The sequence below is a fragment of the Schistocerca americana genome, chromosome 8, assembly GCF_021461395.2.
Source record: "Schistocerca americana isolate TAMUIC-IGC-003095 chromosome 8, iqSchAmer2.1, whole genome shotgun sequence".
In the NCBI taxonomy this organism is placed as follows: Eukaryota; Metazoa; Arthropoda; class Insecta; order Orthoptera; family Acrididae; genus Schistocerca; species Schistocerca americana.
In genome coordinates this window covers 188,263,774-188,288,037 of record NC_060126.1, presented here as the reverse complement: position 1 = coordinate 188,288,037, position 24,264 = coordinate 188,263,774, and the positions used below count along the sequence as shown (strand labels likewise).

At 37.9% G+C, this 24,264-nt stretch overlaps 1 protein-coding gene across 2 annotated transcripts in view; it reads left to right on the top strand.

Moving 5' to 3' along the window:
- Positions 1 to 13,412: 13,412 nt before the first annotated feature.
- LOC124625776 (peregrin) overlaps positions 13,413 to 24,264 on the top strand; it is a 260,021-nt gene continuing 249,169 nt past the window's right edge. For both annotated transcript variants that reach the window (XM_047149217.1, XM_047149216.1), the window contains exons 1-2: positions 13,413 to 13,796; positions 13,874 to 14,091. In XM_047149217.1, coding sequence (XP_047005173.1) covers positions 13,619 to 13,796; positions 13,874 to 14,091 — 396 coding nt within the window. In that variant the 5' untranslated portion in view covers positions 13,413 to 13,618. The remainder of the gene's footprint in view (positions 13,797 to 13,873; positions 14,092 to 24,264) is intronic.

Below are 24,264 nucleotides of genomic sequence, written 5' to 3'. Positions count from 1 at the left end.
AGAAAAAAGTTATTTACAAAGTCACCCACAAATATTTTCTATAATTACACACAAGCCAAGAGGCAAGTTGGATGCCAATGTATCAAAATATAAGAATATCAAATTATTTCATCTTGCCAATGAGCAGTCTCGAAGTGACCACATTTGACAACTTTAATTAATAATATACAGCATTATTAATGCATTATTAATGCCATCAAAATTGAAATTGGATCATGAGTTATTTTTTAAATGTTTGAGAAGTTGTCGAACATGTAAACTACACCTTATTAACAAAAACATTTTTCCTTTTTCGGTATCCATTAAAGCTTATAACAAACTTACTTCAAGACAAAGATTTTCACTTTTTTTTCTTTTGCAGTTATTGATTTCCTGATTTGTCCTTGAAGATTTTGCTTGAAACAGAAATAAGATGATTTATAATACATATAAAAACACATTTTCGGCGCCAGAAAGCAGTGTTTCCTCCCTCCCCCTTTTGAAGTAGTGGCAGTTTTTGTAGAGGTGAATCAGTCGAATTAACTTAAAAAGACAGGTATCTAACAGAAGCAGAGAATAACAGCCTGACAGAAAAACATTTCATTTGATGGGGCAAGTGGTTCTTTTTTATCACTTGTGGCTTGTATTTCGAAAAGAAAGTACATACATACAGGGTGCTGTATGAGAATACTTAACCCTTTATTTTACTACCATCGATTAAAAATAGTACAGTGGGGCTTGTGTCTGGCTAGTATTGAAGATGAGCAACATCATTTTTAGAGACCAATGACTGATTCATCCTCAGCATAGCTTACACAAAATTAATGCAAGGTATTTTAAATGACTGGTAATGTATCTCAGAACTGTTTTGTACTTTGTTCAGATTAAACTGAACATGGTATGTGTTCAGTCATTACGTGTCCCAAGAATTTGTTGCTCACTTTGCTGCTCCAGCTGTTGAATATCCTGATAAATAGTGAATGAATAAATGCTTATGTCAAAGTTCAAGGGAAGGAAAATATTCTATGAATGATAACAGTAGAATTGGCCATACACACTAGTTTAATCTTATTTAAAGCCAGGAAAAAGAAATACTACATAGACAGGCAGACACCTACAGAATTACTTCACTCGGTTGTGCCAAAGACAGAAGACAAGATCGAAGTGAGCTAGCACTCAAAATAATAATAATAAAACTGAAAACATTTACATTTGCTTCTTTTAGCAAATGAATATAGCCTATCTCTGACTTTCTAGAAGGCACGATTTGAAATACGGATTGCTGGTATCTTTCATAGGATATCTGTAATTTAATATGTAGATTTATACGAAATTTGTATATACATTATTAAAGAAGGAAGGTGCACAAAAGCACCATAGAAGCCATCACAAAAATAGTCACCTCAAGGTCACCTCACTGTCCTACAGCATTGCCAGTTAGTGATAATTTCAAATGGTAGTAAAAATTCTGAAAAAATATTATACATCTCTAGTTTTAATCTAGAATATGATGGAGTACTTTCAAAAGACTATTCTTGCTAGCTTCTTTGAAAAAACAGAAACTAACATTATAAAAAATTTTGAAGAAAATATTTTTTTACTTCAGTTTGTCGAAAAAACAGAACCAATGACATATTTGGACTGGAAATAATGTATGAACATTCAAAAAGTTTATAGATGTATGTGATACATATTTTATCCTGAAAAGATGGAATTATCCCAAAATAAAAAAAACAACATATCATAACAACAGTAAAGTTGTTCCACCTGTGTAGTGGAACATGTCATTGGTGATGAATTTGCATTTTGTTAGACCTTGTACGAACTTCCAGAAAACTAAACTACAAAACTAATTTTGGTAACATCTGAGACATCATTATAGTATTTTACTTACTAGAGACTCTGTTCACAACAGTATGCGAGTACTTGTGTGTTGCCACCAAGATTTTAGTTCTGACAGCTTGCCTTCATAGGACCAAGAAAAAGTCCTAACTCATGTGCGGTAGCGTTCTCGCTTCCCGTGCCTGGGTTCCCGGGTTCGATTCCCAGCGGGGCCAGGGATTTTCTCTGCCTCGTGATTACTGGGTGTTGTGTAATGTCCTTAGGTTAGTTAGGTTTAAGAAGTTCTAAGTTCTAGGGGACTGATGACCATAGATGTTAAGTCCCATGGTACTCAGAGCCATTTGAACCAGTTTTCCCTACCTCATGAAAATTTATTTACAGCTCTTACTAACCTCTGTCACAGCAGCCATTATCCAGCTCACTATACAAAACCTTTACGTCAATATTTCTGTTGCAGTCGAGCAAAACGTGTTTTTGCATGTGGTTTTGTGAAACCAAAGTTTTATCGAAGTTAACTACAACACCACTGTCCACAGCACACAGTAAGTGCACTTTACACAGCACTTTGTTCCACTGCTGCAATGTCTCTGCAATCCATTAAAAATTGTTGACCATCATTAAACTTTATGGGTCAAACGTCAAGTGAGTGGAGAATACGAAGAACAGAGGTCTCTGAAAAAGAATGATTAATTTTTCACAGTATTCACTCTATAGTTTCCTAGCTGTTCGATATTCTCCTCTATCATGGTACTGAAGTACACTTCTAAGCACTAACTTTTTGTCAAAAGTGTGGATTTCCGTGATTTATATCCCTTTCTTGGAGAATCAAAAGACGTGCTCACATCTAGAATTTCTGTCGATGTTACTGCACTGTTAGTACAGAAGACAGTCGATTTGGAAATAACACAACGTTTTCTGTCATTTTAAGTACTTATGCAAAATTTATATTATTGCAGGCTTCTTCAATGTTAGCCAGGTATGTAAAAAAAAAATATTCAGTACTTTCGACATATCTTTTCGCCCTTTACATACGCTTACAAGAGTAGTACTATTCATGGGCCCTTACACCTGCATTCTGCTCACTACTGAACACATTTCAGTTCACTGTTCCACAGAATATTAATACTACGTTGTGGAAACACGATATCGCATGGAAACACAAAACACAGAGCTGGCGCTGACTTAAGCCATTGTCAATGGTATACATGTGGCAAAAAGTTATGAAGTGGGCAAATCTCTGAGTTTAGCACTGGTGGACTGCAAGAGTGGATGTGACCTTGTGGTGTCTAATTTCATTATGACCACTCTAGAGCTAGATTCTACCCCTACTATCAGTAAAAAACATGTATATTTTATAAAGAAACATCTCACATTTCAACATGTAAATTGAAATAATTCTTTGCGTCACTCATGGCGAAACAAAAAGATGAATTTAAAGAAATGTGAAGAGAATATATTGTCAGACTGTCAAATGGTCGAACTTTATGTATGCTGGAAAATTAATATGATAATTTTAAAGATGTCTGGGATACATTAACTTTGTAAAAACAGAGTTTGAATGTAGTTACTGAAAAAGTCTGAGTTACTGAGTTGCATTAACATAATACAATGGAAAAAATTGCACATGTCGTTTCTAACACACGAAATGGGGGAGCAAAATAAGTCAAGTGAAGATGTTAAAACAGCTAGCAAAGTACAAATTTCCATGCAATAAATGCTATATACAGATGTGGGTCACTAGGCAGGTTAGTATCCACAGAACGAAAGCAATCACACTAACACTTTGCGTCATGTGTGTGTCTACTGGACACTTTTTTTTTTGGTCATCAGTCTACTGACTGGTTTGATGCGGCCCGCCACGAATTCCTTTCCTGTGCTAACCTCTTCATCTCAGAGTAGCACTTGCAACCTACGTCCTCAATTATTTGCTTGACGTATTCCAATCTCTGTCTTCCTCTACAGTTTCTGCCCTCTGCAGCTCCCTCTAGTACCATGGAAGTCATTCCCTCATGTCTTAGCAGATGTCCTATCATCCTGAACCTTCTCCTTATCAGTGTTTTCCACATATTCCTTTCCTCTCCGATTCTGCGTAGAACCTCCTCATTCCTTACCTTATCAGTCCACCTAATTTTCAACATTCGTCTATAGCACCACATCTCAAATGCTTCGATTCTCTTCTGTTCCAGTTTTCCCACAGTCCATGTTTCACTACCATACAATGCTGTACTCCAGACATACATCCTCAGAAATTTCTTCCTCAAATTAAGGCCAGTATTTGATATTAGTAGACTTCTCTTGGCCAGAAATGCCTTTTTTGCCATAGCGAGTCTGCTCTTGATGTCCTCCTTGCTCCATCCGTCATTGGTTATTTTACTGCCTAGGTAGCAGAATTCCTTAACTTCATTGACTTCGTGACCATCAATCCTGATGTTAAGTTTCTCGCGGTTCTCATTTCTACTACTTCTCATTACCTTTGTCTTTCTCCGATTTACTCTCAAACCATACTGTGTACTCATTAGACTGTTCATTCCGTTCAGCAGATCATTTAATTCTTCTTCACTTTCACTCAGGATAGCAATGTCATCAGCAAATCGTATCATTGATATCCTTTCACCTTGTATTCTAATTCCACTCCTGAACCTCTCTTTTATTTCCATCATTGCTTCCTCGATGTACAGATTGAAGAGTAGGGGCGAAAGGCTACAGCCTTGTCTTACACCCTTCTTAATACGAGCACTTCGTTCTTGATCGTCCACTCTTATTATTCCCTCTTGGTTGTTGTACATATTGTATATGACCTGTCTCTCCCTATAGCTTACCCCTGCTTTTTTCAGAATCTCGAACAGCTTCCACCATTTTATATTGTCGAACGCTTTTTCCAGGTCGATAAATCCTATGAAAGTGTCTTGATTTTTCTTTAGCCTTGCTTCCTTTATTGCCTCTCTCGTCCCTTTACTTTTCCTAAAGCCAAACTGATCGTCACCTAGCGCATTCTCAATTTTCTTTTCCATTCTTCTGTTTATTATTGTTGTAAGCAGCTTCGGTGCATGAGCTGTTAAGCTGATTGTGCGATAATTCTCGCACTTGTCAGCTCTTGCCATCTTCGGAATTGTGTGGATGATGCTTTTCCGAAAGTCAGATGGTATATCACTAGACTCATATATTCTACACACCAACGTGAATAGCCGTTTTGTTGCCACTTCCCCCGATGATTTTAGAAATTCTGATGGAATATTATCTATCCCTTCTGCCTTATTTGACCGTAAGTCGTCCAAAGCTCTTTTAAATTCCGATTCTAATACTGGATCCCCTATCTCTTCTAAATCGACTCCTGTTTCTTCTTCTATCACAACAGACAAATCTTCACCCTGATAGAGGCTTTCAATGTATTCTTTCCACCTATCTGCTCTCTCCTCTGCATTTAACAGTGGAATTCTCGTTGCACTCTTAATGTTACCACCGTTGCTTTTAATGTTAATGTTACCAAAGGTTGTTTTGATTTTCCTGTATGCTGAGTCTGTCCTTCCGACAATCATATCTTTTTCGATGTCTTCACATTTTTCCTGCAGCCATTTCGTCTTAGCTTCCCTGCACTTCCTGTTTATTTCTTTCCACAGCGACTTGTATTTCTGTATTCCTGATTTTCCTGAAACATGTTTGTACTTCATCCTTCCGTCAATCAACTGAAGTATTTCTTCTGTTACCCATGGTTTCTTCGCAGCTACCTTCTTTGTACCTATGTTTTCCTTCCCAACTGGACACTACACTGATGCAAATGAATGCTATTGTGGCGGTGGTGCTATGAGATGTGTTGCTCTGGATAACCAATACTTCGTTTCATACAGTTATTTGACGTTCCTGTAGTGATTTCATTGGGAAAAAAGGTACTAATATTTGGTGAAGGAGCAGTAGATATCAAAATTAGATAAAAATTAATCGTAGAATGCTAGGCTGGACAATGTTTTATACATATGTGATGCAAGTGCTCGTTTCTTTTCAGCCAGAATAGCTACATGTAATGACTACATCATAATGTTCGATTATAAAAGTGTTAGGATTCAAGAGAAAGTAGATGTCAGTCGACAAGTGAGTATAAAGTCGTTTGTATGTGCTACATGTTATGTATGTTTTAAAGATACTTCAGCGAATTCAGCCGAATTTATTTTCCAAGACACAAAAAGGATGTGTGTGATACACTTAACCAATGGACATGCCGATTTAGATGTGATTGAGGCAAAGAATTTGATAACAAAAAAGTCGAGGAATTACTGATTCATTCAATCTACATAGTTGAACAAAATGGTGTTCTTGAATATGAAGAGGGAACAATTATTCAACCTGCATGTTTGATGCTGAAACCAAGCAAACTACTGAAAGGATTGTGGGCAGAAGCTTGCAGTTCAGCAGTCTGTGTCTTAAATTGTATGAGAAGGTTTTCGTACCAGATGAAACCTTTTGAGATTGGTACAATCAAACAGTAGGAAAATTTAAATGCCTCAGAATTTTTGGCACAGATTATTACGTTCATATCAACATACATTTCCATTGGAAGGTTAATGAGAAGCCTGTTTTTTGATAACTTCTGAAAGGAAAGTAGTCTAGAGTCAAGACACAAAATTTAACTGTAATGCATTTTGTGCTTTCCTCACTGATCCAATTTAATATGCTAATTCTCGGCAAGAGTTACTAGATCAGAAATGATCAGATGTGGTACTTGAAGCATACAAAAGCATATATCATACGCAGTCTACATCCATAGGAAGTCAAAATGAAAAAAAGATTTAGCACACTTGATCCTGGTGAAAGTGAAGTGGCTATAATCAAGAATCGAAAGAATTTTCAAAAATTGAAGCTTCTTGATTTTCTGAACAAGACAAATTGGAAAAATGGAGACAAGAAACGAAACCCAGCCTGAATGTAAAGTCTGAATTCTCGATGTTAATGAAAGTTGGTGCTGATGAACAAAAAGATTCAAACTATTTTCTGAATTATTACAGTCATATGAGAAGGAAAAATGCCTACAATCTGTTGTTGAAGTAAATCAACTGTCAATAACGAATGTGGGTGTTAGTTTAATGTTCTAGAAATGCCCAAGTATTGCAGAATCGCTAGGTTCAATTTAGAAAAGTTTCAGCTGATGGAATACTCGCTTGAAAGCCTCTTGATTGCTAAATGTTACATTCTGGTTGTAGGAATTGCTTTATGTTTGATTTAAATTTATGATGGCTTAATTGTTGATAGAGATAAAGAAGAAATTAGGCCCACCACTGCTTAGAATATATTACTGTGAAAGGTTGACATAACAACAGGCACCTTTGACAGCTTATTTGATATAAAAATAAAGCAAAATGAAGATGGAACTATTATTGTAAACCAATAAAATTGTACGAAACAAATGTTCATGAAAGATTTATGAATGATGAAAATATGTTGGGACATATAGGCGAAAAGAACCATTTGGCTGATATTCTGATGAAGCGATTTTTTATGTGTTCAGCTTAATTTGCTATGAGTAAAGATTGGGATGTAGGAACTAAATAGTAATTCTGTGTTGTTTATGTGGTTGACTTTTCCTTTTGGAGGACATATTGTAATAAACGGAAAAATGTTTGAGGGTTGACTGAAGTATATTTGATTTTTATAAAAACTCTTTGCAATTCGTTTTGTTATTGAACAGTTCGTATCCTGTGAGTAAATCGTACATAAGTGGAGCTGTGTTGATCAAACATAATACAAATGTTTACAACACCAGAAAACCTTGATATAGACGTCCCACCTTTTTGACACTGAATATTTTGATGTACAATTCGTTCAAGTAGATCCATACTGAGAAGATCCTTCAGTGGTCTCAGTATGTAGATACGGATGTACTGTTGTTAGTTGTAACTGAATATCAGCTGGCATGTCATCTTGCATATTGAATCTGATTTTCGTATAGACGAAGAAATATATCTCAAAATAAATTCACCATAAATTTTTCCTCGTTTTTGATTATAATTTTACTACTGGTAATTATTTCATTGGTGTGTTTGACACCTATCATTAGTTTCTACATGGATACACGTCCATGTCTGAGATTTGGGAGTCCATTTTAAGTTTTATTTACTCTTTGTCTAAGCTCTTTGGCTGAAATCTACGCAGTTACAGTAACACACTTACAAATTATGAAAAAGTATAACTTGTCTTACATCCACCAGAACAAAATCCATTTAGATCAGTTATCAGTAAACACAAGTGAAAGAAATTGCATAACCACTGTGCAAGTATTATGCTTTTCAGAAAGCCATATCATAAATAGCGTGGACTTGTTACATTTAGATAACTACAACATAGCTATCCACTATTACAGTGATATAGGTGGTGTAGGGATAGAGGTGGTGGGTTATTAAAAATAGTGTAATATTTAGATCTATTGACGTAAGAAAATAATGTTTAAGGCAACAGTTTTAAGCCTGTGCAGAAGTAGTCACAGTAGGTGTCCCAGCAGTTACAGTAATAGTAGTGACAATCTGCAGGGCACTTGGGTCTAACTTAATGATCTTTGTAGTTCAAATAATGTTATTGTAGTCTGCTTTATTTCATAAAAATAATGAAATTGTCATAATTGGGGATTATAATGTAAACTTTTAAACTGAAAGCAACAACAAAATCGAACTTCAATATATCATGAATTTATACTATCATCTAATATCAGTAGCTGACTTCCCACTAGGGTAACATCTGAAAGTAAAGATTGGTTCACACATGGAACTAATATGGCTCCACAGCTTGTTGATATCTGTAGTGGCATCGTGAGCTACCATTCACACAGGATGCTACAAATTTTACGTAGTTGCGCAGCTTTCAATATGGCGTCAATGGAAATCATATGGGCGAGTATGAATGTTACAGTGCAAGTTATGGTATTAGAGCTGTGACAGAAGTTAAGTAGAATGAAGACTAAACGCAAATTTTAGATCCGAAAACAGATTTTGTACAGAGATAAATCAGGGACCAGAAACACATTCATAAAAGAAATAACACTTTGAGACGAAAATGGTGCCTGAAACAGCGAAATAACCATCAGCTGGCATTTAAATACCATCTGCAGACAAGTCAATCTTCGAAGCTTTAGAATCTTATTGTATACGTTGATTTCGAATAACTAATTTTTAGAATGAGATTTTCACTCTGCAGCGGAGTGTGCGGTGATATGAAACTTCCTGGCAGATTAAAACTGTGTGCCCGACAAAGACTCGAACTCGGGACCTTTGCCTTTCGCGGGCAAGTGCTCTACCAACTGAGCTACCGAAGCACGACTCACGCCCGGTACTCACAGCTTTACTTCTGCCAGTACCTCGTCTCCTACCTTCCAAACTTTACAGAAGCTCTCCTGCGAGCTTCTGTAAAGTTTGGAAGGTAGGAGACGAGGTACTGGCCGAGGTAAAGCTGTGAGTACCGGCCGTGAGTCGTGCTTTGGTAGCTCAGTTGGTAGAGCACTTGCCCGCGAAAGGCAAAGGTCCCGAGTTCGAGTCTCGGTCGGGCACACAGTTTTAATCTGCCAGGAAGTTTCACAACAAATTTTTAGCTTAATAATTGCCACGTCGCACTCGGGAGCTACTTCCTGCATGTCATCCACAATTTATACAATTCTTGGTCTCACAAATCACCAGGTTTATATGACTCGCTTTTTTGGTTACATATCTGAAGTTTATTTATTTATTCATCCAAAAATCTTTTAACATTGTGAGAAAATACATTGGTTTGCTGACGTTGCCCACCCACCCACCCACACAAACACACACACACACACACACACACACACACACACACACACACACACACACACACACAGATACACACACTGCTGCAGAAAGTCAAACATAGGATGCTATTCTTGTAGTTCAAGAAGCTGTGAAAGTGTACCAGAACACACTGAAATCAAAGGGAGTACAGCAGCAATTTCTCCACGATAAATGCAACAGAATACTCATGTTTTGAAGTACTGCCACCAATAAGTAGTGGTAAAAGGTAAGCAGCACAGAGAGTTCAAACCAAACTGAACTTTTTCTGGCATGACAGAAGTTGCATCTCTTAAGTTGTGCCACTAAAAACTAGGAGTTCTCACCTGCATTGCAACTGTAATATGCCACTAGCTGTGGCCACACTTTTGTTGCAGCTATGAACCTGACATTTTCATGTCAGCTTGTGTCTGTGTATGTGCGGATGGATATGTGCGTGTGTGCGAGTGTATACCCCTTCTTTCCCCCTAAAGTAAGTCTTTCCACTCCCGGGACTGGAATGACTCCTTACCCTCTCCCTTAAAACCCACATCCTTTCGTCTTTCCCTCTCATTCCCTCTTTCCTGATTAGGCAACAGTTTGTTGCGAAAGCTTGAATTTCATGTGTATGTTTGTTTGTCTATCGACCTGCCAGCACTTTCGTTCGGTAAGTCACATCATCTGTGTTTATATATATATATATATATATATATATATATATATATATATATATATGCCATAGCTTCACTGTCGCCATGTCTTGAATTGGCTACCTGACCATGTTGGACTGGACTGCTTCTCAATCTGCATGGCAGAACAAAAAAAATGGTTAAAATGGCTCTGAGCACTATGGGACTCAACTTCTGAGGTCATCAGTCCCCTAGAACTTAGAACTACATAAACCTAACTAACCTAAAGACATCACACACATCCATGCCCGAGACAGGATTCGAACCTGCGACTGTAGCGGTCTTGTGGCTCCAGAGTGTAGCGCCTAGAACCGCACGGCCACACCAGCCGGCGCATGGCAGAACACCTCTCCAGAACACGTCTCCAGAAAGGGATCCCCAACTTCAAATCTTTAGAGGCTCGCTGAGTTGAACACTAAATTTAACATGTTCATAATTGAATTCTCATCACTCTTTGAAGAGGTTTCCCCAAAAATATTTTTTAGAAATAATATTAGCACGTCCCTGAACAAATCCTGACTACAAAGGAAATCAAGCAATGGTGCAAAACAAAAGAGGAACTATTCAGTGCAGTTGGAGTGCCTAAGGACACAAAAAATTGCTCATTATGAAATGTACTGTGAGATCCTAAGGAAGTTGTACAAAAATCATAAGCGTTATATTATGAAGAAGAATTTGCTGACTCCAATAATAAGATGAACGCTATGTGGCATATCGGTAGATGACAGATGGGGAAAAACAAAAGAACTTTAGAAGACTTCAAAATCAAACATGAAGGAAATCTTGTATTAAATCCTGAAAGCATAGCCAATATTTTCAACAAACAGTTCTTGTCAGTGTCGGAACAAACAGGTTGTCTGGGCTCTGGTAAATAATCCTTGAGTCTAATGCAAAATACTATCCCCAGAAATATCAATAAAATTCAAATTAGTTCCGTCACAGAACCTTTCAAAGAACAACTGACCTATCTGGAGTACAAAAACTCCACTGCAGTAGATAATATCACTAACAATATGCTGAAACACTGCTATAGTTCAATATGTGAGGTACTTAATCAATTTTTCAATGGATCCTAAAAACAAGGAACTGTGCCAGATAGACTCCAATGTGCTGTTGAGAAACCCCTCTTCATGAAAGGTGAAGAAACAGAAATTATAAATTACAGGCCAATTTCTCCCCTGACTTTTTTAAATGCTGGAAAAACCCACATACAAAAGAATTTTGGAACATTTAGATAGATTTAATACTCTCACAAAAGACAATTTGGTTTCAGAAAGAGTCTGTCAACCAAACAAACAATCTACACTTTTATAAATGAAGTTCTGGAGTATCTAAATGACAAAATGGAGACAACAGGTTTGTTTTGTGATTTATCAAAAGCCTTTGAAGCAATAAATCGTCAAATATTATTATGGAAAGCTAACCTTTTATGAATAAGTGTTGTGTCAAACAAGTAGTTTCAGTCATACCTCAAAGATAGGGAGCTGAAAGTAGTGTTACACAGTATAAACGCTTTTGTAATTGCGTTGCTTCATCGTAACAGAAAATCTGGCATGCCACAAGGATCCATTTTTGGTCCTTTGCGATTCTGGATATTTATAAATGACCTACCACAGTGTACTGAACTACAGTGAAATTTTGTCATTTTTTTTAGTGACACCAACATTATGACTGATTCTCATATGTCTGAAAGTCTTCAAGGAAATGTTAACAATATTCTTATCGATTTAGTAAATTTGTTTTCTATCGATTGACTTTTGTTAAATTTTTAAAAAATTAACTGTATCGAGTTCTCTGCACCTGCCATAACTGAGTAAGAGATAACTGTTAAGTGTGTCACACAGACCATAGAAAGAATTGAAACAACAAATTTCCTGGGTGTTATGACTGACTGCATAGTAAACTAGTCTCATCATATAAAAAATTTGAAAAGAAACTCAGGCATAGGTTTTCGCCATATACCTGTTTATTATCTGTGAGAGGTATTTTGGGGAAACCGATCACTAGCAAAGAAAATATTCATAGCCTGAAAAAGTGTTGTATGAATAATGAGTGATGTAGACTTTGGATATACTTATAGTAACGTTTTCCAGAAACTGAAAATTCTTTTTACTGCTCGTCAATATATATTTTCATTTATACTTTTCATCAGTAAAAATACTGACTGTATAAAAGAAATAGTGACTGTTATCAAACAGCCTAAATAGCCTATATATGCCAAACTATATATGCCAAACTTACATTTAATATCTGGAGGGAGTGCATTATAAACTCTTGTTCCAGTGTATTGTACACCCTTCTGCACCATTATCAGATTTTATAACCATTGTATTGCGTTCATAACAACAAATAGCCTATATATATATATATATATATATATATATATATATATATATATATATATATATATATATATATATATATATGTATATATAGGCTATTTGTTATTATGAACGCAATACAATGGTTATAAAATCTGATAATGGTGCAGAAGGGTGTACAATACACTGGAACAAGAGTTTATAATGCACTCCCTCCAGATATTAAATGTAAGTTTGGTAACAATCCCACATTCAGTGAGTCTCTGAGGCAATTTCTACTGGAATAAATGTTGGATGAGTTTCTTAGTCACGATGAAAAATCCTTCTTAATATAATGTAAGATTGGACAGCTATGCAGATACTCATTTCTTATTTTAATTTGCTATGTCGAAGAATATCTGATGAAAACGTGGCCTACTATTACTATTTTTTGTAATATTGGTAGCTATGCACTGATTTGTTTAGAAGGAACACTCGAATTGTCATATAAAATATAAACAAACTAAAATAAAAAATGAATTGACAGACTCTGTATGCTTGTGACCTTATCAAAGATTGACCGACGGAGTAAGAAACAAATAAATGCAATGAATTTGATTTAACTTTGAAACACGTGCTAGTAGAAATTCGTTAAAATGTAAGCATATGATCTAAGAAGGATTGCATAATAACTCAGAAAACAGAAATTGGTCACTGTAATACTCGTGCGAGGATGCATGTACAATTCTTAAATACTTGTGTGGACTGGGAAGATGTAAAGTAGCTGTTCCCATGAAATCTTTGGAAATGGTTATCGATTTTGTTTGATGCTAAAACAAAACATGGCGGGGTGTTGGTGGCTGTGATGGGAGACGGGAATTTTGATAGCAATGAGTTGTTTGTTTATGTTATTTGTTCGTTAGAGATTTAAAAACAGTAATGACAAACAAAAATAAAGACGTGTTGTTCTAATCGATAATCATTTCACCACAGCGGGATTGCAATTTGGTGCTTTCTTTTATTTTGTTTGTTGTTATATGTCAGTACCATGGGTCTCGATTTCGATGTGTTGGAATTTTGTAGGAAGTTACGAACTTCCAAACAACCACCTTATGAATGTCCTCTTCCTGAATGTGGTAGAGTTTACAAAAGTCTTTGTGGTTTGCAGTACCATTTGGTGAATTTCGACCATAATGCTTCATCGCCGCAGACTTCCATACCTACTGGTAATTCAGTTTTATCAAAATTTACACAGAAATTACGGTTTTTTTTGAGCTGGTAATGAAGTTCGTTTTTGTTGCAGGAAGGAAAAAAAGCCGGGGATCTCATATCACTCGTACTCCAACAGCAACGTCGGATTTGCTCACCACTCCAACAAGAGAGGGCCTCACATATGCAGAAGCTCAAAAAATGGTTGAATTTGAGGTCGACGGAAAAATTAGTAGAGTTAGTATCCATGAACCACTACCGATTTTATCGAAGGAGGAATACGAAGAAACATTTGGAAATAATGAAGATATGGTGAGAAGTTTTTACATTCTGCCAAGCATTGTTTAAGCCATTGCTATAGAATGCATAATGAGGGAGATTGAGCCATCTCATTGTCATTGAACCACCCTAAGATGTCAACTTCCAAAAGGAGACATGAAGCTGCTCATTGTCGTTTGCAGTTGGAAAGCGATTTATGAGCTTTCATTGTGTTACGTTTAGAATTTTATTTTATGAACTTAATCGTCGATTACGTTTGCCGTATTTTCCTTTTGTCATATACTTAATTACATTTTTTTGTCTTGTTACACTTGGGCAAGATTCCCAGTGGTGCACTTTGTAACCAGTGTTTGATTGAAGTCGGCTGCTCAAGATAACCTTTAATATGACATCAGATTGGAGAAATTGAATCTAAAATAAAATAATTTTGTCTTGAGCAGTTTTAACTCGTATTTGGTTCACAGTACAGAAAATATTCTAAAACAGCAGCATTTTATTCTGGATCTCATACTTTGTTCAGTGCTTATGTAATGAATTCTGGCTTCATGTATGACTTCTGTAAGTTATTGCCATTTGATTCACTGTTGACAAAGAGAAGTGGCTTGGATGGCCACCTGTTAACTTTTATCTATTAATATGGGACAGGAAGAAATCACAAGATTCCAGCTGAATGTATATATTTGCAACCCTGTTGTCACCACAATACTTGTTGTATATTTCTTAACACATTGGCAGTTGGTAAATGGTATAATATATTGAAGACCGAATGAGGTTCGGAAGCATTCATTTGAGGTCAAAGAGGTTATTTTACATGTGTCATAATGCTATAGAAAACAAATAGGAAAAATGTTAGGTCTGGCCAGGGATACAAAGTTCAGTGGTCATTCTTCGTACACATCATCTGTGTGTAGAATTTTTTTTTGTTTTTTCCATTCAGAATGTAAAGTGAGATTTCAAGAATTGTTTCTGGTTTGCTGCTGTGCCATTTCTTAACATAACTGATTTTGAAATATTGATTCTTGATGTCATCAAAATGGCAGACATGAACCACTCATTAAAACCCAGTATGTGTAAAATACACATTGTAACAAGAAGTATAGCTTTCTGTGATATAACGTTCAGTGGTTTCCCCAACCCTCCATCCACCCCCTCACTCCTCCCCCTCCTCTTCCTCTCTCAAGGCATCATCATTACCCACAACTAATGCCACTATTGGTAGGTTCAGCTGACTCCTAATTTTATGTTGTGATTCTTCTGTTGTATGCAAATATAGTTCAAGTAATATTGGGTCTAGTAAACAATACAGGCTATTCATAGGCATAATTCTTTGAAGAGTGATCTATGTTACATAGATGGTCTGTTGGAGAGCTTTTTGTTTTGTGTGTATGTTCTATATTTTTTTAATAATATGTCATCAGTGTTGACTTAGATTGTGTTGTTTGCTAGACTACATGGGTCATTAGAGACGGTGATCCATTGGCAGGAACTGTAGTATAGAGTGTGTTTTATGATAGACTTATACTTTTTTTAATGGAATTGTGGGTTACAGACTTATGTGAAGACCTATGCCTAGGCTTGGTTGAAAAGTTATATTTGGCTTGTGAGTTGGCAAACCCAGTGAATGGATCACTACTATTTATCATCATTATTTAGTTTTCCGTGCATTGCACATTCTCTGCATAGGCCTATATTTATGACCATGGCCAATATCCCTACTTTCAGATATTTCTGGAATTAATAAACAATGCAATTCTGTACTGACAAACTGATGACATTCATATATTAAAGCCTAAAGAATACTTCTCCAAATCACAACCAAGCTATAACCTTCCAATCTAACCTAGCACTCAGTCTGTGCTGTACTTCTGTCTGTCACCTCAACCTACATTACACCTATCTGGAAAAAAGCACAGGTGACTCCTGTATAAAAGGGTAGAAGTACGAACTTTCAAAATAACAGGCCAATATCCTTTACATAAGTATGATTTAGAATTCTTGAATGTATTCGCAGTTTGAATACGATAAATTACAGAAAAGCTTATACCCACAAACCAGCACAGGTCTGGAAAGCAATGCTTGTGTGAATCTGAGTGTGTCCTGTTCTCACAAGGTATCCAGCAAACCATGAATGAAGGCAACAGGCAGCCATATTCCTAGGTTTCTGGAAAGCATTTGATACATAGCAAACTGTTAATGAAGGAGAAAACATACAGAATCGGTTCTCAGATATGTGAGACTCTTAAAGATTCCTTAAGTAATTGGTCAAGAGACAAGTGTACAGTCAGGAGTGCTCCAGGGAAGCATAGTAGGACAGCTGTTGTGATAAATGATCTGACGGATAGGGGCATTGTAATTTGTGATTGCCGATAGCACAGTGATATACAGGAAAGTATGTAGAAGGTTACAGAGTGATTTATATAGAACTTTCCTTTGGTGTGATAAATGGCCGCTTGCTCTAAATGTATGAAATGTAAGTTAATGCAGATGAGTAGGAGAAACAATCCTGTAATATTTGAATACAGTATTAGTTGTGTGATGCTTGACACAATCATATTGATTAATGGAAACAGTAGCTCATCTATTAAGGAAACTTGAGTGTAGAACACAAGTGTGATCCATTCTTGAGTACTGCTTTGGTCGTTTGAAATCCCCACTATGTCTGATTAAAGGAAGACAAGGCAGTGCAGGTGTGCATGCGCGCACGCGCCTATATATACAGGGTGAAGCGAAATTCGCACACTCGGGCTTCACAGCACGACTCCTCACACACCATCGATAAAAGAGTCTCTCTCAAAATTTCGGCCGGTGAGTACATCCGGCAGAAAAAGGATGTTAAAGAGTGGCAGTCTGGCAACACTGTAACCACATGTATGGTAATAAGTCTGTCACCATGTATTAGTCATGCTATGCAGTTGGTGCAGTGGATAGAGTTTTGGGTTAGCATGCAGGAGGTCAAGGGTTCGATCCTGGGTTGGGACACATTTCTTTTATGTGCTGATTTCATTCTGACATTTCATACTGTAATATACAATGTTTCTTAGGTCGCACATATCTTAAATTTACAACATTTTGTAACACTGAACATAACAAGACGTGGTTAGGCAAATAAGAAATAGACGGTTGAAACGAATGACCTGTCATAGGACAGAATAACTACAAAGACAATGTCAATTTCGAGTTGCTAAAGATGATAGCACAATACAGTAACACAACATGTACTTGTCATTTATACTACATGTAAAATGAGCGCTCAGATGCCGCACATTACAAATCAGTGACAATAATAATGTCCATATTGATGACCACATGACCTTCACAACAGATTATGTTATCCTCAGAACAACAGATGCTCAGAGTGACATCCCTGCACGTCCAAGCATTGCACAACCCACCAGATCATACAGCTCTGGACCCTTCACAGCAAAGCTACGTCCACAGTAACAAGAGCAGCGTGAACACGTGCAACCAATTCTTCCACATTCATGGGTGGAGTAGACTACGTGTGCTCCTTCAGGTGTCCCAACAGGAAGAAATCCAGGCGGTTTAGGTCAGGTGAATGTGGTATACAACTGGGCCTCCACATGCGGGCCATTTCCCTGAAATGTTCTATCCAAATACTGTTGCACATTAATTCCAGAGTGTTGAGGTGCACCATTATATTGGAACCATATCCTCCACTAAACATGTAGTGGAACGTCTTCCAGCGACACGGCAGGTAGTTTGAGAGGAATGCATGATGCCTTTGTGCAGTCAACCGGTCAGGCAACATGTAAGAGTCCAAACACGTGTCGCTCAATATTCCAGCCCAGACGTTTATACCAAAGTAAACTTGATATTTATGGTCGCGGGTGATGTGCGGATTAACCTCAAACCAATGGTGGACATTGTGCATATTTAAGACACCCTCGCAAGTAAATGCTGCTTCATTCAACCATATTACAGTTTTCATGAAGTCATTCTTGGTTTCCTGTTGTTGGAACCATTCACAGAATTGCATCCACTAATAGCGATCTGGAGGATGCAGATGTTGGTGTGAAAGCATAAGGACAGGGGTGCAGCCCATGCTCGTGCAGCACATTAACAACTGTGTGTTGCAAGACACGCAGCTGCCTTGCTATGCTACATGTAATTTGCTGAGCTGCTTCTTGGTGCATGACATCAAGAATAGCTTAGTCAGTAGCTTGAGTGCAGCGAGTCCATGGGCGACCTCTGTCACATGATGATGGAAAGAGGGAACCTGACTCTCAAAGACGCAGCTCCAGATTACGAAACACATTTTTACCTGGATGGCGTTGCCAAAGATATCTAGCACCATGTTCATGAGCGGCAACACCAGCCTGGTTATCAAATGTACCAAGGACCAGAAGCATATCCACGTATTCATCATTTGTGTATGCCATACGTCTGCTGCACTGGTTTAGAAGTTTATAATGAGAAAATTAGATATGTGTACACATGTACATTGGAGTCAGTCATCAGCGCATTACTCCGCTTGCAACTAGTCCCTGTCTGGTGGACAGCGCATACAGTATAAAAATGCCATCAGTACTGTGCACTGTTTCACCTAATGCGTATTATCCCTCCGACAGATATTGTTGTGCATGATTCATCCCAACACTGCTAATTGTGAAATGTTTGGTTTCGAATTACACTGTTTCCCTTATGGTAATAGGCACGATGTTTCCACAGTCTCATCGACAGAATAATAATAATAATAATAATAATAATAATGCATTGAGATACACTATGTGATCAAAAGTATCCGGGCACCTGGGTGAAAATGATGTACAAGTTTGTGGCACCCTCCATTGGTAATGCTGGAATTCAATATGGTGTTGGCCCACCCTTAGCCTTGATGACAGCTTCCACTCTCACAGGCATACATTCAATCAGTTTCTGGAAGGTTTCTTGGGGAATGGCAGCCCATTCTTCATGGAGTGCTGCACTCAGGAGAGGTATCTAAGTAGGTCACCGAGGCCTGGCACGAAGTCGGCGTTCCAAAACATCCCAAGGGTGTTCTGTAGGATCCAGGTCAGGCCTCTGTGCAGGCCAGTCCATTACAGGGATGTTACTGTCATGTAACCACTCAGCCACAGGCCGTGTATTACGAACAGGTGCTCGATCATGTTGAAAGATGCAATCGCTATCCCTGAATTGCTCTTCAACAGTGGGAAGCAAGAAGGTGCTTAAAACACACAACAACAAGGGGTACAAGCCCCCTCCATGAAAAACACGACCACACCATAACTCCACTGCCTCCGAATTTTACTGTTGCCACCACACACACTGGTAGATGACTGACGTTCACCTGGCATTCACCATACCCACACCCTGTCATTGGATCATCACATTGTGTACTATGATTCGCCACTCCATACAATGCTTTTCCACTGTTCAGTTGCCCAATGTTTACGCACCTTGACCAAGCGAGGTGTCGTTTGGCATTTACCGGCATGATGTGTGGCTTATAAGCCGCCGCTCGACCACGAAATTCAAGTTTCCTCATCTCCCGCCTAACTGTCATAGTACTTGCAGTGGATCCTGATGCAGTTTGGAATTCCTGTGTGATGTTCTGGATAGATGTCTGCCTATTACACATTACGACCCACTTTAACTGTTGGGGGTCTCTGGCAGTCAACAGACGAGGTCAGCCTGTATACTTTTGTGCTGTACGTGTCCCTTCATGTTTCAACTCCACTATCACATAGAAATAGTGGACCTAGGGATTTTTAGGAGTGTGGAAATCTTGCGTACACATGGATGACACAAGTGACACCCAATCACCTGAACACATTCGAAGTCGGTGAGTTTCGCGGAGTGCCCCATTCTGCTCTCACTATGTCTAATGACTATTGAGGTTGCTGATATGGTGTAGGTGGCAGCACAATGCACCTAATGTGAAAAATTTGTGTTTTCGGGGGTGTCTGGATACTTTTGATTACATAGTGTATGTACTAGACAGTATGCGGTTACCAGACTCAGTGTTGAAAGGCATAATTAGTGGGACCATGGTGATAACACATGTAAATAGTACCCAAGTTTGGACGTTATTTGCAAAGCACATTGCTAGTCCTGCTGGTAACGTAAGGGCCTAACAAAATGTAATGGACCTGTACAAGGCAAGAATAATAGTTCGTAATAATGAATGGGACTGTTGGAGGAGGGTACAAAGGAAACAGGTTTCACATCTAGTGGGAGAAGTGGTGCGAATAAATTCACGCCCACGACGTGGAAAGGGCTTCTTTCAAAGCTGACCAGTTTTCCATTTCTATGATTATAGTATGTAAGTGCAAATGTTTTCTAGAGGACCCACTGCAATCGCTTCTGATGATTAAGGTGCCAGATACCATACCACCAGGAGTACATTTATCAAATAAAAAACATATGCCTTAACCCAGGATCAAACCATCGACCTCCTCTATCCACTGCACCAACTGTACATCATGACAAATATGTGCTGACAGGAAGTTACCATGCAAGTGGTTACAGTGTTGCCAGATTTCCACTCTTTAACATCCTTTTTCTGCCGGATGCACTTGCCGGGCGAAATTTTCAGAGAGAGAGAGAGAGAGAGAGAGACTAACAAATTTAAGAAGTAAAAACCTAAATTTACAATTTGTAACTAACCTTTAAAAATTTCTTTTTAGTTTACAAAATCACAGAATGCCAATTTTTCTTTTACATCACCACGTACAACTGGTCTAACCAGTAACAATGTCGTCTCTGCTCCAGCTATCTGTATTTTGTAAGTATTGATCAATAAAAATTTTAAAAATCGCATTTTTAAGAGTTTTTACAAATTATTTATGTGGCTTCCTCATGACAAATTTTATGACTATTTTACAGTATATTATTTGGTTATTGTGTTATTCATTGGTGCAATTACAGTGGGCAATTTTTTGTGTGTAAAGTGTGTGCCATATTTACCATTTAATTTCTAGTATAATCTGAGCATGTTGGCAACACTGTTTTCAGCTCTCTTTCGTTTGTTATTAACACACCTGAACTTGCACATAAATCATCGTGCTTAGGGTTGTGTGTGTGGCTTGAAGATTTTATTATATACGGTGTAAGTGAGGGAATGCAGTAGTGAAAGGATCGGATGAATGGACTGTAAAAACAGACAAGAAGATTGTGTCTAAGAAAAGTGGAAAAATGCTTCACGATTGTTAGAAATCTAGCTGAGTTATTGCAGAAATATCTTGGTCCTCAAGTAGCTGTGGTACGTCACATTCATTGCGAAGGAGTTATACTCTAGTATGTACGACACTCGGTGTGTGTGTGTGTGTGTGTGTGTGTCATGACTGCTAGATGAAACAGTTCCTTTGACACCTCTTGGTCAGTCATACGCTTTCAAATGGCTATCATCAGGTGATTGGTGTGCAGTTTCTATTTCCCAAGTGCTGCTGTTGTTGGATCATCCTTGTCGACATGCAAATTCAGCCTGGCTACCCAAGTTCATTGAGAAGCAAGTGGCAAAACAAATGATCTCTTTTCAGAAATGCATTGTAGGCTTACAGTGTGAATCTTTTTTAGTAGACTTGCCGTGGAGTACATCCATATACCAGGTGTACCAGTATGAAATGAGCGTTAAGATACAAATGTGTCGATAGGGAACATTAGTTGTGAACAAACCTTAATTTTTTTTGTGTGGTTGGTATGACATATGTCAAAGATATTTAGTATACATCAACTCATGGAACAAACACCATCGTATGTTTTCATCGTGTTAACAATGTCGAATTTTGTACCAGAAAGTGATGATTTGCGGAAAGCATTAATTTTTCATTTTCATTTGAAAAAATAGTGCTCCAGAGTCGGATTGAATGCTTGTCGAGGCATATGGTGATCATGCTGTATCAGAAGCAACATGCAAAAGATGGTTTCAACGGTTCGGAAATAATGATTTTGATGTAAGAAATGAAGAACGTGGAAGATCACCAAAAATGTTCGAAGATGCCGAATTGCAAGCAATATTGGATGAAGATGATACTTTGAGTCAGAAGCAAATGGCAGCAATGCTAAATTTTGCACAACAAACAATTTCTGACTGTTTGAAAGCTATGGGAAATATCCAAAAGTGTGGAAAATGGGTGCCACATGAATTGAATGAAAGACAGATGGAAAACTGAAAAACCATTTGTCAAATTTTGCTTCAAAGAAATGAAAGAAAATCGATTTTTCTTCAAATTGTTACTGGCGATGAAAAATGGATTTATTTTAAGAATCCTAAACGGGAAAAATCGTAGGTTAATCCGGGACAACCATCAACTGCAAAACAAGATTGATTCGGCAAGAAGACAGCGCTCTGTGTTTGGTGGGATCAGAAAGGTGTGGTGTATCATGAGCTTCTAAAACCCGGTGAAACTGTAAATACTAATTGCTACAGACAACAAATGATCAATTTGAACTATGCATTGATCGAAAAAAGACCAAAATGGGCCAGAAGACAGGGCAAAGTAATTTCTTTACATGACAATTCACCTGCACACAAAGCAAAACTGGTTCAGGATACAATCAAAACACTTGAATGGGAGCTGCTACCCCACCCACCGTATTCACCGGACTTGGCACCTTCCGACTACCATTTGTTTTCATCAATGGGACACGCATTGACTGAGGAACAGTTCGATTCCTACGAAGAAGTCGAAGATTGGGTGTCTGATTGGGTCGCTTCAAAAGACAAACATTTCTATTGGTGTGGTGTCCACAAATTGCCTGAAAGGTGGTCAAAATGTATAGAAAGCAATGGTCAGTACTTTGAATAAAATGTTTTTACTTTTCAATTCAAAATTAGTGTTTCATTTTCACACAAAAACGCTCATTTCATACCGGTAGGCCTGGTACATACTCTGTCAGCCACTGTACGGCGCATTGTGGAGAGTGTTTTTTACCACTACCAGTCAATTCCTTTCCAGTTCCACTTGCAAATAGAGTGAGGGAAAAATGTCTTTTTATATCCCTCTGTATGAGCCTTAGTTTCTCGTATCATTGTTGTCCTTACACACAGTGTATGTTGGAGGCAACAGAATCGTTCTGCAGTCTGCTTCAAAATGCCTGTTCTCTAAATTTTCTCAGCAATGTTTCTTGAAAAGAACGCTGCCTTTGCTCCAGGGATTCCCATATGAGTTCCCAAAGCATCTGTGCAACACTTGCATGTTTTTTGAACCTACCAGTAACAAATCTAGCAGATCTCGTCTGAATTGCATCAATGTCTTCCTTTAATATGGCGTGCTGTGGATCCCAAAGACTCGAGCAGTACTCAAGAATAGGTCACACTAGTTTCCTATATGCAGTCTCCTTTACAGGTGAACCACACTTTCCTAAAATTCTCCCAATAAATCGAAATCAACCATTCGCCTTCCCTGTCACAGTCCTCGCATACTCATTCCATTTCATATTGCTTTGCAACATAACATTCAGGTATCAAGAGGTGTGACTGTGTCAAGTGGGACACTACTAATGCTGTACCTGAACATTGGAGTTTGATTTTCCTGCTCATTCGCATTAACATATATTTTTCTACATTTAGAACTAGCTGCTATTCATCACACCATCTAGAAATTTTGCCTAAGTCATCTTGTATCCTTCTCCAACTACTCAGATTTGAAGCTTTACTGTACACCACGGAATCATCAACAAACGACCACTGATTGTTGCCCATCCTCTCTGCCAAATCATTTATGTGTATAGAGAACAATAGCGGTCCCATCAAACTTGTCTGCGGCACTGCTGACTATACCTTTCGCTCTGATAAACACTTGCCATCTAGCACAACATACAGGGTTCTGTAACTTAATAATTGTCTTCAAGCCACTCTCATATCTGTGAACCGATTCCGTATGCTCATACCTTTATTACCAGATTGCAGTGGGGCACAGTGTCAGATGATTTCTGGAAATCTATAAATACATAATCTGCCTATTGCCCTTCATTTCAGCCATAGTTTACAGTACATCATGCAAAAAAGCAGCAAGCTGAATTTTGCATGAGCAATGATTTCTAAAGCCATGCTGATGTAGGATATAAGATCTCAGTCTCATGAAAATGTGTGATATTCGAACTGAGAATATGTTCAAGAATTCTGCTGTAAACCAATGTTAGAGATATCTGTCGGTAATTTTGCAGGTCTGTTTTTTTATTCTTCTTATATACAGGAGCCACCTGAGCTTTTCAGTTGCTTGGGACTTTGCGCTGGGCAAAAGA